At 39.2% G+C, this 14682-nt stretch overlaps 1 protein-coding gene across 4 annotated transcripts in view; it reads right to left on the bottom strand.

Annotated features, from left to right (window-relative positions):
- Positions 1–14682, bottom strand: part of LOC134204790 (protein tolkin-like) — a 177540-nt gene that overhangs the window by 6852 nt on the left and 156006 nt on the right. For all 4 annotated transcript variants that reach the window (XR_009977983.1, XR_009977980.1, XR_009977987.1 and 1 more), the window contains exons 7-11: positions 10013–10214; positions 9221–9482; positions 8947–9152; positions 522–1168; positions 25–459 (exon numbers count right to left, since the gene is read on the bottom strand). Coding sequence is in view for 1 of the 4 variants with exons in the window: in XM_062679594.1 (XP_062535578.1) it covers positions 25–459; positions 522–1168; positions 8947–9152; positions 9221–9482; positions 10013–10214 (1752 nt within the window). In the remaining 3 variants the exon portion in view is untranslated. The remainder of the gene's footprint in view (positions 1–24; positions 460–521; positions 1169–8946; positions 9153–9220; positions 9483–10012; positions 10215–14682) is intronic.

Genomic DNA, 14682 nt, shown 5'->3' with positions numbered 1-14682 from the left:
ATCACGACAATCATTCAAACTTACACTGTTGCCGCAATACTTTCCATGCAATGGCCCACTGGAGTCATCCAGACCTCCGTACACTTCGACGTAATCGTACGAACAGTGGCGCTCTTCTTCGACGTCAAACATCAGGAACTTCAGCTGGACGTTTTTGTTGCTGTCCGCTTCGATCGACCACTCGCAGTCTGCGCCATTGTCGTACATGCCCATGCCGAACTTGGCGTGCGAATAGATATGTTTCACCTTGTTGGTTGCCCTCAGATGACCACCACAGGCCGTAGAGTGGCTCGCGAAGAATCCCTTTCGCTGGACACTCGAGTCCGTGTTGAAGGCCATGTACATTTCGTTGGACGTGGATGACAGTGGATGAGGCAACTTTGCTCCGCAGAATCGCCCCAATGCGTAACTTTCTGGCGAATCGCCGTCATAGATGACGATATGGTCGTAGGCACATTCCTAAAATTATAGAGTCAAAAGATTATCTAACTTCAATTTTATAAAGCCCATTATTAAATTACCTGGTGAGGTTCGATGTCGAATACGTTGAACACCAATCGAATCCGATGACCTGGCGTTGTCGTAAAGTGCCACACGCAGTCCTTCTTCGGTGGATAGTAGTCCGGATAATTTGGGCTGAAGATTTGTCCGTTTGGTGAGGAGACCTCGTACTTGCAGCCGCCTTCCTTGCAGTCGTGACCGTTGTCCTGCAAGGTGTAACCGTTGTGGCACGAGCATACGTACGAGCCGAGCGTATTCTTGCACTCGTGCTGGCAGCCCCCATTATTGACGGCGCATTCGTCTACGTCGGTGGAGAAAATCGCTGCAAAGCCGGACTTCTGAATGGTTTTGTCCGACTTGAACTCTACCCGCAGGGTGTTCCCTTCGGAGGTAATGGTTGGCGGTATTTTGTTGCCGCAGAACACGCCGTGCCGTCTCAGAGAGTCTTCGTTGAGTTTTGAATAGACGGCTACGGAATCGTATTCGCATTCCGAAGCCAGGTAGAAGGTGTTGCCTTCCAGTTCAAAGTGCGTGAAGTTGAGAGTAATTTTATGCTGTGGCGGGGCAATGATTTCCCACACGCATTCCTTTAGTATGGGGTACTCGTTCGGGAATGAGGGTGAAAGGATTGTTCCGTTGTGCTGCTTCAATGTTCCACCGCATGCATCTAAGGATTTTTAATTTGGGCTTTGAAAATCATATATAAATGGGATCCTTATGTGATTTTCATAAAGTATATATTTAATTAAATGAACTTTTATTTATTTTTCAAATGTATTTTAAAAATGTGATGAAGTTACTGCTCTTGGACTTCATCTCGTAGCTGCTATGTTCATCCCATGGAAAACATAGCAACGAAAAAGAATTAGATTTGTTTATTTTTTTTTATTTTTGTGATTTTTTTTGGATTAAGGATAGTAAGTAAGGTAAGGATTTGAATTTGATTTTTATAGGATTTGGATTGGGTTTTGATAGGATTTGGATTTGATTTGGATTGGATTCGGATTAGCTATGGATTGGATTTGGATAGGATTTTGATTGGATTTGGATTGGATTTGAAATGGATTGGGATTGGATTTATATTTGATTTGGGTTGGATTTGGATTGGTTCTGGACTTGATTTAAATTGGATTGGATTTGGATTGAATTTGGATTGGATTTGGATTGGATTTGGATTGGATTTGGATTGGATTTGGATTGGATTTGGATTGGATTTGGATTGGATTTGGATTGGATTTGGATTGGATTTGGATTGGATTTGGATTGGATTGGATTTGGATTGGATTTGGAATGGATTTGGAATGGATTTGGATTGGATTTGGATTGGATTTGGATTGGATTTGGATTGGATTTGGATTGGATTTGGATTGGATTTGGATTGGATTTGGATTGGATTTGGATTGGATTTGGATTGGATTTGGATTGGATCTGGATTGGATTTAGATTGGGTTAAGATTGGATTGGATTTGGATTGGGTTTGGATTGGATTCGGATTGGATTTGGATTGGGTTAAGATTGGATTTGGATTGGGTTTGGATTGGATTTGGATTGGATTTCGATAGGATTTGGATAGGATTTGGATTGAATTTTGATAGGATTCGAATAGGATTCGGATTGGATTCTGATTGGAGTACATTCAAAGTTAATTGCCTATATGCCGGGTATTAGGTCACCCGGAGTGGAAATTAATTCTGATTGGGTTCTGATTGGATTTGGATTGGGTTGGATTTGGATTGAATTTGGACTGAATTCTGCCTGGATTTGGATTAGATTTGGATTGGATTTGGAATGGATTTAGTTTGAATTTCGTTTGAATTTGGATTGGATTTGGATTGGATTTGGATTGGATTTGGATTGGATTTGGATTGGATTTGGATTGGATTTGAATTGAATTTGGATTGGATTTGGATTGGATTTGAAATGGATTTGGATTGGATTTGGATTGGATTTGGATTGGATTTGGATTGGATTTGGATTGGATTTGGATTGGATATCTATTGGATTCTGATTGGATTTGGATTAGATTTTGATTGAATTTGGATTAGGATTGAAATGGATTTGAATTGGATTTGGAATGGATTTGGATTTGATTTGGATTCGATTTGGATTGGATTTGGATATGATGTGGATTGGATTTTGATTGGGTTTGGATTGGGTTTGGATTGGGTTTGAATTGGATTTGGATTGGGTTTGGATTGGATTTGGATTGAATTTTGATAGGATTCGAATAGGATTCGGATTGGATTCTGATTGGAGTACATTCAAAGTTAATTGCCTATATGCCGGGTATTCGGCCACCCGGAGTGGAAATTAATTCTGATTGGGTTCTGATTGGATTTGGATTGGGTTGGATTTGGATTGAATTTGGACTGGATTTGGATTAGATTTGGATTGGATTTTGTTTGAATTTCGTTTGAATTTGGATTGGATTTGGATTGGATTTGGATTGGATTTGGATTGGATTTGGATTGGATTTGGATTGGATTTGGATTGGATTTGGATTGGATTTGGATTGGATATGGATTGGATTTGGATTGGGTTAAGATTGGATTGGATTTGGATTGGGTTTGGATTGGATTTGAATTGGATTTCGATAGGATTTGGATAGGATGTGGATTGAATTTTGATAGGATTCGAAAAGGATTCGGATTGGATTCTGATTGGAGTACATTCAAAGTTAATTGCCTATATGCCGGGTATTAGGCCACCCGGAGTGGAAATTAATTCTGATTGGGTTCTGATTGGATTTGGATTGGGTTGGATTTGGATTGAATTTGGACTGAATTCTGCCTGGATTTGGATTAGATTTGGATTGGATTTGGATTGGATTTAGTTTGAATTTCGTTTGAATTTGGATTGGATTAGGATTGGATTTGGATTGGATTTGGATTGGATTTGGATTGGATTTGGATTGGATTTGAATTGAATTTGGATTGGATTTGGATTGGATTTGGATTGGATTCGGATTGGATTTGGATTGGATTTGGATTGGATTTGGATTGGATTTGGATTGGATATGTATTGGATTCTGATAGGATTTGGATTAGGTTTTGATTGAATTTGGATTAGGTTTGAAATGGATTTGAATTGGATTTGGAATGGATTTGGATTTGATTTGGATTTGATTTGGATTAAATTTGGATTTGATGTGGATTGGATTTGGATTTGGATTGGGTTTGGATTGGGTTAAGATTGGATTGGATTTGGATTGGGTTTGGATTGGATTTCGATAGGATTTGGATTGGATTCGAATAGGATTCGGATTGGATTCTGATTGGAGTACATTCAAAGTTAATTGCCTATATGCCGGGTATTAGGCCACCCGGAGTGGAAATTAATTCTGATTGGGTTCTGATTGGATTTGGATTGGGTTGGATTTGGATTGAATTTGGACTGGATTTGGATTAGATTTGGATTGGATTTTGTTTGAATTTCGTTTGAATTTGGATTGGATTTGGATTGGATTTGGATTGGATTTGGATTGGATTTGGATTGGATTTGGATTGGATTTGGATTGGATTTGAATTGAATTTGAATTGAATTTGGATTGGATTTGGATTGGATTTGGATTGGATTTTGATTTGATTTGGATTGGATTTGGATTGGATTTGGATTGGATTTGGATTGGATTTGGAATGGATTTAGTTTGAATTTCGTTTGAATTTGGATTGGATTTGGATTGGATTTGGATTGGATTTGGATTGGATTTGAAATGGATTTGGATTGGATTTGGATTGGATTTGGATTGGATTTGGATTGGATTTGGATTGGATTTGGATTGGATTTGGATTGGATTTGGATTGGATTTGGATTGGATATCTATTGGATTCTGATTGGATTTGGATTAGATTTTGATTGAATTTGGATTAGGATTGAAATGGATTTGGAATGGATTTGGATTTGATTTGGATTCGATTTGGATTGGATTTGGATATGATGTGGATTGGATTTGGATTTGGATTGGGTTTGAATTGGATTTGGATTGGATTTGGATTGGGTTTGGATTGGATTTGGATTGAATTTTGATAGGATTCGAATAGGATTCGGATTGGATTCTGATTGGAGTACATTCAAAGTTAATTGCCTATATGCCGGGTATTCGGCCACCCGTAGTGGAAATTAATTCTGATTGGGTTCTGATTGGATTTGGATTGGGTTGGATTTGGATTGAATTTGGACTGGATTTGGATTAGATTTGGATTGGATTTTGTTTGAATTTCGTTTGAATTTGGATTGGATTTGGATTGGATTTGGATTGGATTTGGATTGGATTTGGATTGGATTTGAATTGAATTTGAATTGAATTTGGATTGGATTTGGATTGGATTTGGATTGGATTTTGATTTGATTTGGATTGGATTTGGATTGGATTTGGATTGGATTTGGATTGGATTTGGATTGGATTTGGATTGGATTTGGATTGGATTTGGATTGGATTTGGATTGGATTTGAATTGAATTTGAATTGAATTTGGATTGGATTTGGATTGGATTTGGATTGGATTTGGATTGGATTTGGATTGGATTTGGATTGGATTTGGATTGGATTTAGATTTGGATTGGATTTGGATTGAATTTGGATTGAATTTGTATTGGATTTGGATTGGATTTGGATTTGATTTGGATTGGATTTGAATTTGGATTGGATTTGGATTGGTTTTGGAATGGGTTTGGATTGGATATGGATTGGATTTGGATTAAATTTGCATTGAATTGGGACTGCATTTGGATTTGATTTGGATCAGATTTGGATTTGATTTGGATTGGATTTGAATTTGGATTGGATTTGGATTTGATTTGGATTGGATTTGGAATGGATTTGGATTGGATATGGATTGGATTTGGATTAAATTTGCATTGAATTTGGACTGCATTTGGATTTGATTTGGATTAGATTTGGATTGGATTTGGAATGGATTTGGATTGGATATGGATTGGATTTGGATTAAATTTGCATTGAATTTGGACTGCATTTGGATTTGATTTGGATTGGATTTGGATTGGATTTGGATTTGAATTTTGATTTGGATTGGATTTGGATTTGGATTGGATTTGGATTGGATATGTAATGGATTTTGATTGGTTTTGGATTAGATTTGGAATCAATTAGATTTGAATTAGGTTTGAATTGGATTTGTAATTGATTTGGATTGGATTTGGATTGGTTTTGGATTGGATTTGGATTGAATTTGGATTGGATTTGGATTTGATTTGGATTGGATTTGGATTTGATTTGGATTGGATTTGATTTGGATTTGATTTGGATTGGATTTGGATTGTATTTGGATTGGATTTGAATTGGATTGGATTTGGATTAGATTTGAATTGGATCTGATTTGGATTTGAATTGGGTTTGAATTGGATTTGGAAATGATTTGGATAGGATTTGGATTGGATTTGGATTGGTTTTGGATTGGATTTGGATTGAATTTGGATTGGATTTGGATTTGATTTGGATTGCATTTGGATTGAATTTGGATTGGATTTGGATTGGATTTGGATTTGATTTGGATTGGATTTGAATTTGGATTGGATTTGGATTTGATTTGGAATGGATTTGGATTGGATAAAGATTGGATTTGGATTAAATTTGCATTGAATTTGGACTGCATTTGGATTTGATTTGGATTAGATTTGGATTGGATTTGGAATGCATTTGGATTGAATATGGATTGGATTTGGATTAAATTTTAATTGAGTTTGAACTGCATTTGGATTTGATTTTGATTAGATTTGGATTGGATTTCGATTGGATTTGGATTTGGATTTTGATTTGGATTGGATTTGGAATTGGATTTGGATTGGATTTGGATTGGATATGTAATGGATTTTGATTGGATTTGGATTAGATTTGGATTAAATTTGGATTAGATTTGAATTGGGTTTGAATTGGATTTGGAATTGATTTGGATTGGATTTGGATTGGTTTTGGATTGGATTTGGATTGAATTTGGATTGGATTTGGATTTGATTTGGATTGGATTTGGATTTGATTTGGATTGGATTTGATTTGGATGGATTTGGATTTGATTTGGATTGGATTTGGATTGTATTTGGATTGGATTTGAATTGGATTTGGATTGAATTTGGATTGGATTTGGAATGGATTTGTATTGGATATGGATTGGATTTGGATTAAATTTGCATTGAATTTTGATTTGATTTGGATTAGATTTGGATTTTGATTTAGATTGGATTTGGATTTGGATTGGATTTAGATTGGATTTGGATTGGATTGGGTAGGATTTGGATTGGATTTGGATTAGATTTAGATTGGATTGGATTTGGATTAGATTTGTATTGGATTTGTATTCGGATTGGATTTGGATTGAATTTCGATGGGATTTGGATTGGATTTGGATTTGATTTGGATTGGATTTGTATTGGATTTGGATTTGGATTGGATTTGGATTGGATTCTGATTGGATTTGGAATGGATTTCGATTGGATTTGGATTTGATTTGGATTTTATTTGAATTGGATATGGATTGGATATGGATTGGATTTGGATTGAATTTGATTTGGATTTGGATTTGGATTGGATTGCATTTGGATTAGATTTTTATTGGATTTGGATTAGATTTGTCTTGGATTTGGATTGGATTTGAATTGGATATGGATTGGATATGGATTGGATTTGGATTGAATTTGATTTGGATTTGGATTTGGATTGGATTGCATTTGGTTTAGATTTTTATTAGATTTGGATTGGATTTGGATTAGATTTGTCTTGGATTTGGATTGGATTTGAATTGGATTTGTATTGGATTTGGATTAGATTTGAATTGGATTTGGAATGGATTTATATTTTATTTGGATTTAATTAGGATTGGATTTGGATTTTGTTTAGATTGGAATTGGAATGGATTATGATTCAATTTAGATTGAGTTGGGGTTGGATTTGGATTTGATTTGGTTTGGATTGGATTTTGATTTAATTTGCCTTGGAATTGGATTTGGATTGGATTGGATTTGGATTAGGATTGGATTTGGATTGGATTTCGATTAGATTTGGGTTGGACTTGGAATGGATTTTGATTGGCCTTGGATTGGATTTAGATAGGTTTTTGATTGGATTTGGATTGGATTTGCATTAGATTTGGATCGGATTTTTATTGGATTTGGATTTGAATTTGATTGATTTAGGATTGGATTTTGATTGGATTTGGATTGGATTGATTTGGGATTGGATTTGGATTGGATTTGGATTGGATTTGGATTGGATTTGGATTGGATTTGGATTAGATTTGGATTAAATTTGGATTTGATTTGAATTGGGTTTGAATTGGATTTGAAATGAATTTGATTTGGACTGGATTTGGATTGGATTTGGATTGTTTTTGGATTGGATTTGGATTGGATTTGGATTTGATTTGGATTGGATTTGGATTGGATTTGAATTGGATATGGATTGGATATGGATTGGATTTGGATTGAATTTGGTTTGGATTTGTATTGGATTTTGATTTGGATTTTGATTTGGGTTGGATTTGGATTTGGATTGGATTTGGATTAGATTTTTATTGGATTTGGATTGGATTTGGATTGGATTTGAATTGGATTTGGAATGGATTTGGATTGAATTTGGATTAGATTTGAATTGGATTTTAATTGGATTTGGAATGGATTTGGACTTTATTTGGATTGGATTAGGATTGAATTTGGATTTGATTTGGATTGGATTTTGATTGAATCTGGATTGGATTTGGATTTTATTTAGATTGGAATTGGAATGGATTTGGATTAAAATTAGGTTGAGTTGGGGTTGGATTTGGATTTGATTTGGTTTGGATTGGATTTTGATTCAATTTGCCTTGGAATTGGATTTGGATTGAATTGGATTTGGATTAGGATTGGATTTGGATTAGGATTGGATTTGGATTAGATTTGGGTTGGACTTGGAATGGATTTTGATTGGCCTTGAATTGGATTTGCATTAGATTTGGATCGGATTTTTATTGGATTTGGATTTAATTTGATTGATTTAGGATTGGATTTGGATTGGATTGATTTGGGATTTGATTTGGATTGGATTTGGATTGCATTTAGATTGGATTTGGATTAGATTTGGATTGGATTCAGATTTTAAGTGGATTTGGGTTGAATTTGGATTAGATTTGGATTGCATTTGAATTGGATTTGTATTGAAATATTATTGGATTTGCCTTGAATTGAATTTGATTTGGATTGTATTTGATTAGGAATTGGAGTTTTGATTGGCTTTGGATTGTATTAGAATTGACTCTGAATTGGATATAAATTGATTTTGGATACGATTTGGATTGAATTCGGATTGGATTTGGATTGGATTCGTTATTCGTTTCTGGTTTTATTGCGGTTGTTCATGAGTCGCATGATTCTCAATGGCCTTTTGCACACATTTTACACACATTATAAGAATGGCCTTTTACACACATTATACTACTTTCATTTCCAATGTACTTACTTTCGCATGACTTCTTATCGCTGTGCAGTTCATATCCGATGTAGCAAGCGCACTCATATCCGCCCAACGTGTTGATGCACTCGTGCTCGCATCCGTGATCCATTCGTTCGCATTCGTCCACTTCCTTCATGAAGGTGGCTGAAAACCCGGCCTTCTGCACTGACCCATCGGACACGAACTTTACAAACATTTTGTTTGTGGATGATCTGCGAAAATCGCGCACCATTCAGTTAGCCCCATCCAAATCCATCACGATAGCATGGCCAGCACTCACCTCATATCCGGTGGAATTTTGTAGCCGCAAAACACTCCAATGATGCGGGAATCGGCCGACTCGCCGTCCCGCACCTCCACGTAGTCGTACACACAGTTATCGTGATTTTCCACCTCAAACGATTGGAACTTGAGCGCCACTTGGTAGTCCTTCGGGACGGTGATTTTCCAAATGCACTCCTTGTTCGGAAGGTAGTCCATCGGATAGTTGGGCGACTCGAGCCGGCCACCGCTCTCCAAATTGACATTGCCACCGCAAACCGCTGGAATGGAACGGAAATATCATTAACTAGACCCATCTGGATGGCGAATGATGAGAGCCGAGTGTAAATATAAGTGGAAAGGGTTTTATTTAGTTTTGTATTCATGATAACTGACCACAAAAACAAAAGATATTTTAGTTACTAGATAAAGATTGTCGCTTCGGTTCCCTTTGTTCTGCTGTCCGAAACATGTGTGGTACATACCTGTCAAATCGTATGGATTTTCCTTCTTTGACATTTAGCTCCCCTATCCTCGCCAGCAAAAGATGTTCCGGACAGCGACGACAGCGACAATCTTTATCTAGTAACTAAAATATCTTTTACAAAAACCATTAAAATGTACTTCAATCAACAAGCTGCTAGACAGACTTTAGAAGAGTGTATGAAAAGAAACGCTTATTATAAAAAATAGGATTGGGACAATAGTAAGTCGATCTGACCGTCTCGCATGGTTTATTACAATTTGGGAGAAATTTAATTTAACATAATAAAATACAATTGAAAGCTATGTAACAGCAATTTTTCCTTACCCTCGTAGCTGGCGGCAAAACCTCGCATATTGATCTGTCGGAATGTGGTGGTGTAGGTCAGCAACATCCGGCTGCCGGTTGATTTTATTAAATCGTTCACTTTTCCTGAGCCGCAGAATTTACCGAGAATCGGTGATTTGTGCCAGTAACCGTCACGAATTTCTAAATAGTCCGACCGGCAGTTGTTCGACTTAAAGATGTCCTGGAATACGTGTGAAGGAGGAATAATTAAATGAAAAGAAATTTAGTGAAGAAATTTACTGGACTTTTCCAAGAAGTCCTTCCGATATTGGAAAACTGATCTGATGTCCTTAGGAAAGTATTTTGAAGTGGTGATGAAGTGTACAGTCGGGATTCATTGGCTGGGATTTCAATACATTGATCACTTTTTGTTTGGGTAATCAAACGTCCTTTTTTTACTACACACACGTGGATGGCTGACAGGGTACCTGTGTTCGCATTATATTGATATTCTCATAACTTAAACAATTTTCAACCGATTTGGATAATTTTGACAGTTTTGGAAACAAAAACTCATATACTTTTTGCCAATTGTCAAGGTTTTCAACTTATATTCATGGTTATACAAGAAATCTTTGAAGTAAGGCTAAAGAGTCTACACGCGTAACCAAAGGCCATTCAACCAGTTTCAAATATGCTACAAGCTCTTTGCGCTTCTTAAAATTAAAGATGTTCACAGTATATGCTTCGGGTAATGCAAAAAATCCCTGAAGTAAGGTCTTAATCATCCGAGAAATCTCTGGAGTAAAGCCTAAGGATCTACTCGCGTAACCAAAGGCCTATTATCCAAATTCAAATACGGTGCATGCTCTTTGTGGTACTTAGCATAGAATGCGTTCACAGTATATGTTTATAGTCATCCAAGAAATCTCTAGAGAAAGGCCTTAAGGTCTACACTCGTAACCATGAGTCTATGAACTTGTCTCAAAAGTGGTACATTCTCTTTGTGATCCTTGAAATCAAATATGATCACTACATAAGTTCTGCGCTATCGGAGAAATTTCTCGGATAAGTTCTCAGTCATACAAGAAATTCCTGAAGAAAGGCTATAGGGTCTACACGCGTAACCGAAGGTCTGTCAATTGGTTGGCGACCACACCATATGTACTGCAGAACCTCTTTTTGCGCCCAAAACGGGGGATGGAATCAGAGCGTAAAAATAGGGAGCGTTATTTTGCATTCTGGGCGTAAAAAAAAGGATGGCTATTCGGAATTTGGAGCGTTTTACGAGTTTTGATATTTAACTTTCTTTTTGTCTTAAGATGTGTCTTTTGGCAATTCCGGTATTAGGGTCGTCCGAATTGTTTTCGTTATCATGGTCGTCCAATTTTTTGAGTTCTGAGGCCTTAAGGTGTTCTTGGTACGCCGAGAAATCAAGAAGTAGTAAGGGGCGCAGATCCTTGATGAAGCACAGGAAGACGTTCTACTTCATTTTCAAGTATTTAAAGTTTTTCGCGATCCTCCTGGAGCTTGGACCTATGTGTTTTGTGATACATAGAAAAGAGCGCCTTCATTGCATATGTTCATCCATATGTTCCATCCATCCATATTCCATATGCATATGTTCATGGTCATCCAAGAAAACCCTGGAATAGGCCTTCAAATCTGCATGGGTAACCAGAGATCTTTTGGCTTGTTTCAAAAGTGGTACATGTGCTTTGTGCTACATAAAATAATATACGTCCATTGCATACGTTTATGGTCTTCCAAGAAAATGCTAGAATAGGCTTCAGGGTCTTCACACGTAACCAAATACCTTTCGGATTGTTTTAAAAGTGGCATATGCCCTTTGTGGTACATAGAATAGACAGCTTTCACTTCACGCGTAACCAGAGTTCTTTCGGCCTATTTGAATCATTATGCATGCCCTTTATGGTACGTAGACTAGAATGCACCCATTTCAAATGTTCATGGTCATCCGAGAAAACCCTGAAGTAAGGCATCAGGATCTATACCAGAGATATATCAGCCTGTTCCAAATTTGGTACTTGTCCTTTATGGTCCATGAATAAAATGCGTTCATGGTAATGCTAATGGCCATCCTAGAAATTTATGGAGTAAGAATTCTAGGCTTACACGAATAACTAGAGGGTCGTTAATCTAACTTCAATATGGTACACAATCTTTGTCATACTAACCCATTTTCCCTTACGTTTTCGGTGTGAAGTTGTATCGTTCCAATTTATTCACATTTTGGATTTCCAAAGAATAGACAGCTCCGTATTAGTGATATGAATGAAGTTAGTATACTACCTACCAACAACAACAAGACAACAATAACTACTTGGAATGCAAATATATCAAGATGCGGCTTCACATCTTGTTTTTCTTCAACCTTGCGGGCAGCAGGGACTATGCCCAAGGGCTTGACGAACCCCCCCTCAGGCCATCTGCGAGTTGTGGGGCTTGCCTAGAATGTGGTAGGGTTTGACAGTGGGCCCTGTTAAACCTCTATAAAAAGCTGCATGTATCCGCAAGTAGGCCCCACCAAAGCGACCGTGTGCCGCTCAAAGCGCACAAGCCCAAGTCCTGGTGTTAGGTGGGATGCTAAACAGCCCTGACACGACGGCCCTCCGACGAGACAGGAGGTTTGTGCAGGCCCAATAAGCCGCCTGGAAAACCAATAATTACGAACAATATAAGAGATAATACGACTCGATATAATCGGCAAAGACCTAGGCGACGAATAAAGGATCACGATTGGAAACTTGGCACATGGAACTGCAAGTCGATAGGTTTCGCAGGTTACGACAGGATGATCTACGATGAATTACATCCCTGCAACTTCGACGTCGTGGCGCTGCAGGAGATTTGCTGGACAGGACAGAAAGTGTGGAAAAGCGGGCATCGAGCGGCTACCTTCTACCAAAGCTGTGGCATCACCAACGAGCTGGGAACCGGCTTCATAGTGCTGGGTAAGATGCACTATCGTGTGATTGGGTGGCAGCCAATCAAAGCAAGGATGTGAAAGCTGAGGATTAAAGGCCGTTTCTTCAACTATAGCATCACCAACCTGCCCACACGAAGGGAGATCCGACGACGAGAAAGAAGCGTTCCACGCACAGCTAGAGCAGACATACGATGGATGCCCACTGCGGGACGTCAAATCATCATCGGTGACATGAACGCGCAGGTATGAAGGGAGGAAATGTATAGACCGGTCATCGGACCGGATAGTCTGTACACCGTATCGAATGACAACGGCCAACGATGCATAAACTTTGCAGCCTCCCGCGGAATGGTAGCCCGAAGCACCTTCTTTCCCCGCAAAAATATCCACAAGGTCACATGGAGATCACCTAACCAAGAAACGGAAAACCAAATCGACCACGTTCTAATCGACGGTAAATTCTTCTCCGACATCACGAACGTCCGCACTTACCGCAGTGCGAATATTGAATCCGACCACTACCTCGTTGCAGTATGTCTGCGGTCAAAACTCTCGACGGTGATCAACACGCGTCGGAGTCGTCCGCCGCGGCTAAACATTGGGCGGCTACAAGACGGTAGACTAGCCCAAGACTACGCGCAGCAGTTGGAAGTGGCACTCCCAACGGAAGAGCAGCTTGGCGCAGCATCTCTTGAAGATGGCTGGAGAGATATTTGATCCATCATTGGAAGCACCGCAACCGCTGCACTACGCACGGTGGCCCCGGATCGGAGAAACGACTGGTATGACGGCGAATGTGAGCAGTTAGTAGAAGAGAAGAATGCAGCAAGGGCGAGATTGCTGCAACACCGCACGAGGGCGAACGAGGCACGATATAAACAGGCGCGGAACAGACAAAACTCGATTTTCCGGAGGAAAAAGCGTGAGCAGGAAGATCGAGACCGTGAAGAGACGGAGCAACTGTACCGCGCTAATAACACACGAAAGTACTATGAGAAGTTAAACTGTTCACGTAAGGGCCACGAGCCACAGCCTGATATGTGTAAGGACATAAACGGGAACCTTCTTACGAACGAGCGTGAGGTGATCCAAAGGTGCCGGCAGCACTACGAAGAACACCTGAATGGCGATGTACCAGACGATGGACCTGGGAGAACGCGCGCAGGACATAATTTTACCGGCTCCGGATCTCCAGGAAATCCAGGAGGAGATTGGCCGGCTGAAGAACAACAAAGCCCCTAGGGTTGACCAACTACAGGGAGAGCTGTTTAAACACGGTGGCGAGGCACTGGCTAGAGCGCTGCACTGGGTCATTACCAAGATTTGGGAGTAGGAAGTTTTGCCGCAGGAGTGGATGGAATGTGTCGTGTGTCCCATCTACAAAAAGGGAGATAAGGTGGATTGTCGCAACTACCACGCAATCACATTCCTGAACACCGCCTACAAGGTACTCTCCCAAATTTTATGCCGTCGACTAGCACCAATTGCAATGGAGTTCGTGGAGCAGTACCAGGCGGGTTTTATGGGCGAACGCTCCACCACGGACCAGGTGTTCGCCATTCGCCAAGTACTGCAGAAATGCCGCGAATACAACGGGCCCACACATCATCTATTCATCGAGTTCAAAACCGCATATGATATAATCGATCGGGACCAGCTATGGCAGCTAATGCACGAACACGGATTTCCGGATAAACTGACACGGTTGATCAAAGCGACGATGGATCGGGTGATGTTGTAACCGTTCGGTTCCAATGAA

This window comes from Armigeres subalbatus, chromosome 1, assembly GCF_024139115.2.
Source record: "Armigeres subalbatus isolate Guangzhou_Male chromosome 1, GZ_Asu_2, whole genome shotgun sequence".
Taxonomy (NCBI): Eukaryota; Metazoa; Arthropoda; class Insecta; order Diptera; family Culicidae; genus Armigeres; species Armigeres subalbatus.
The sequence above is the reverse complement of the archived record's forward strand: the minus strand, read 5'-3'. Positions and strand labels throughout refer to the sequence as shown.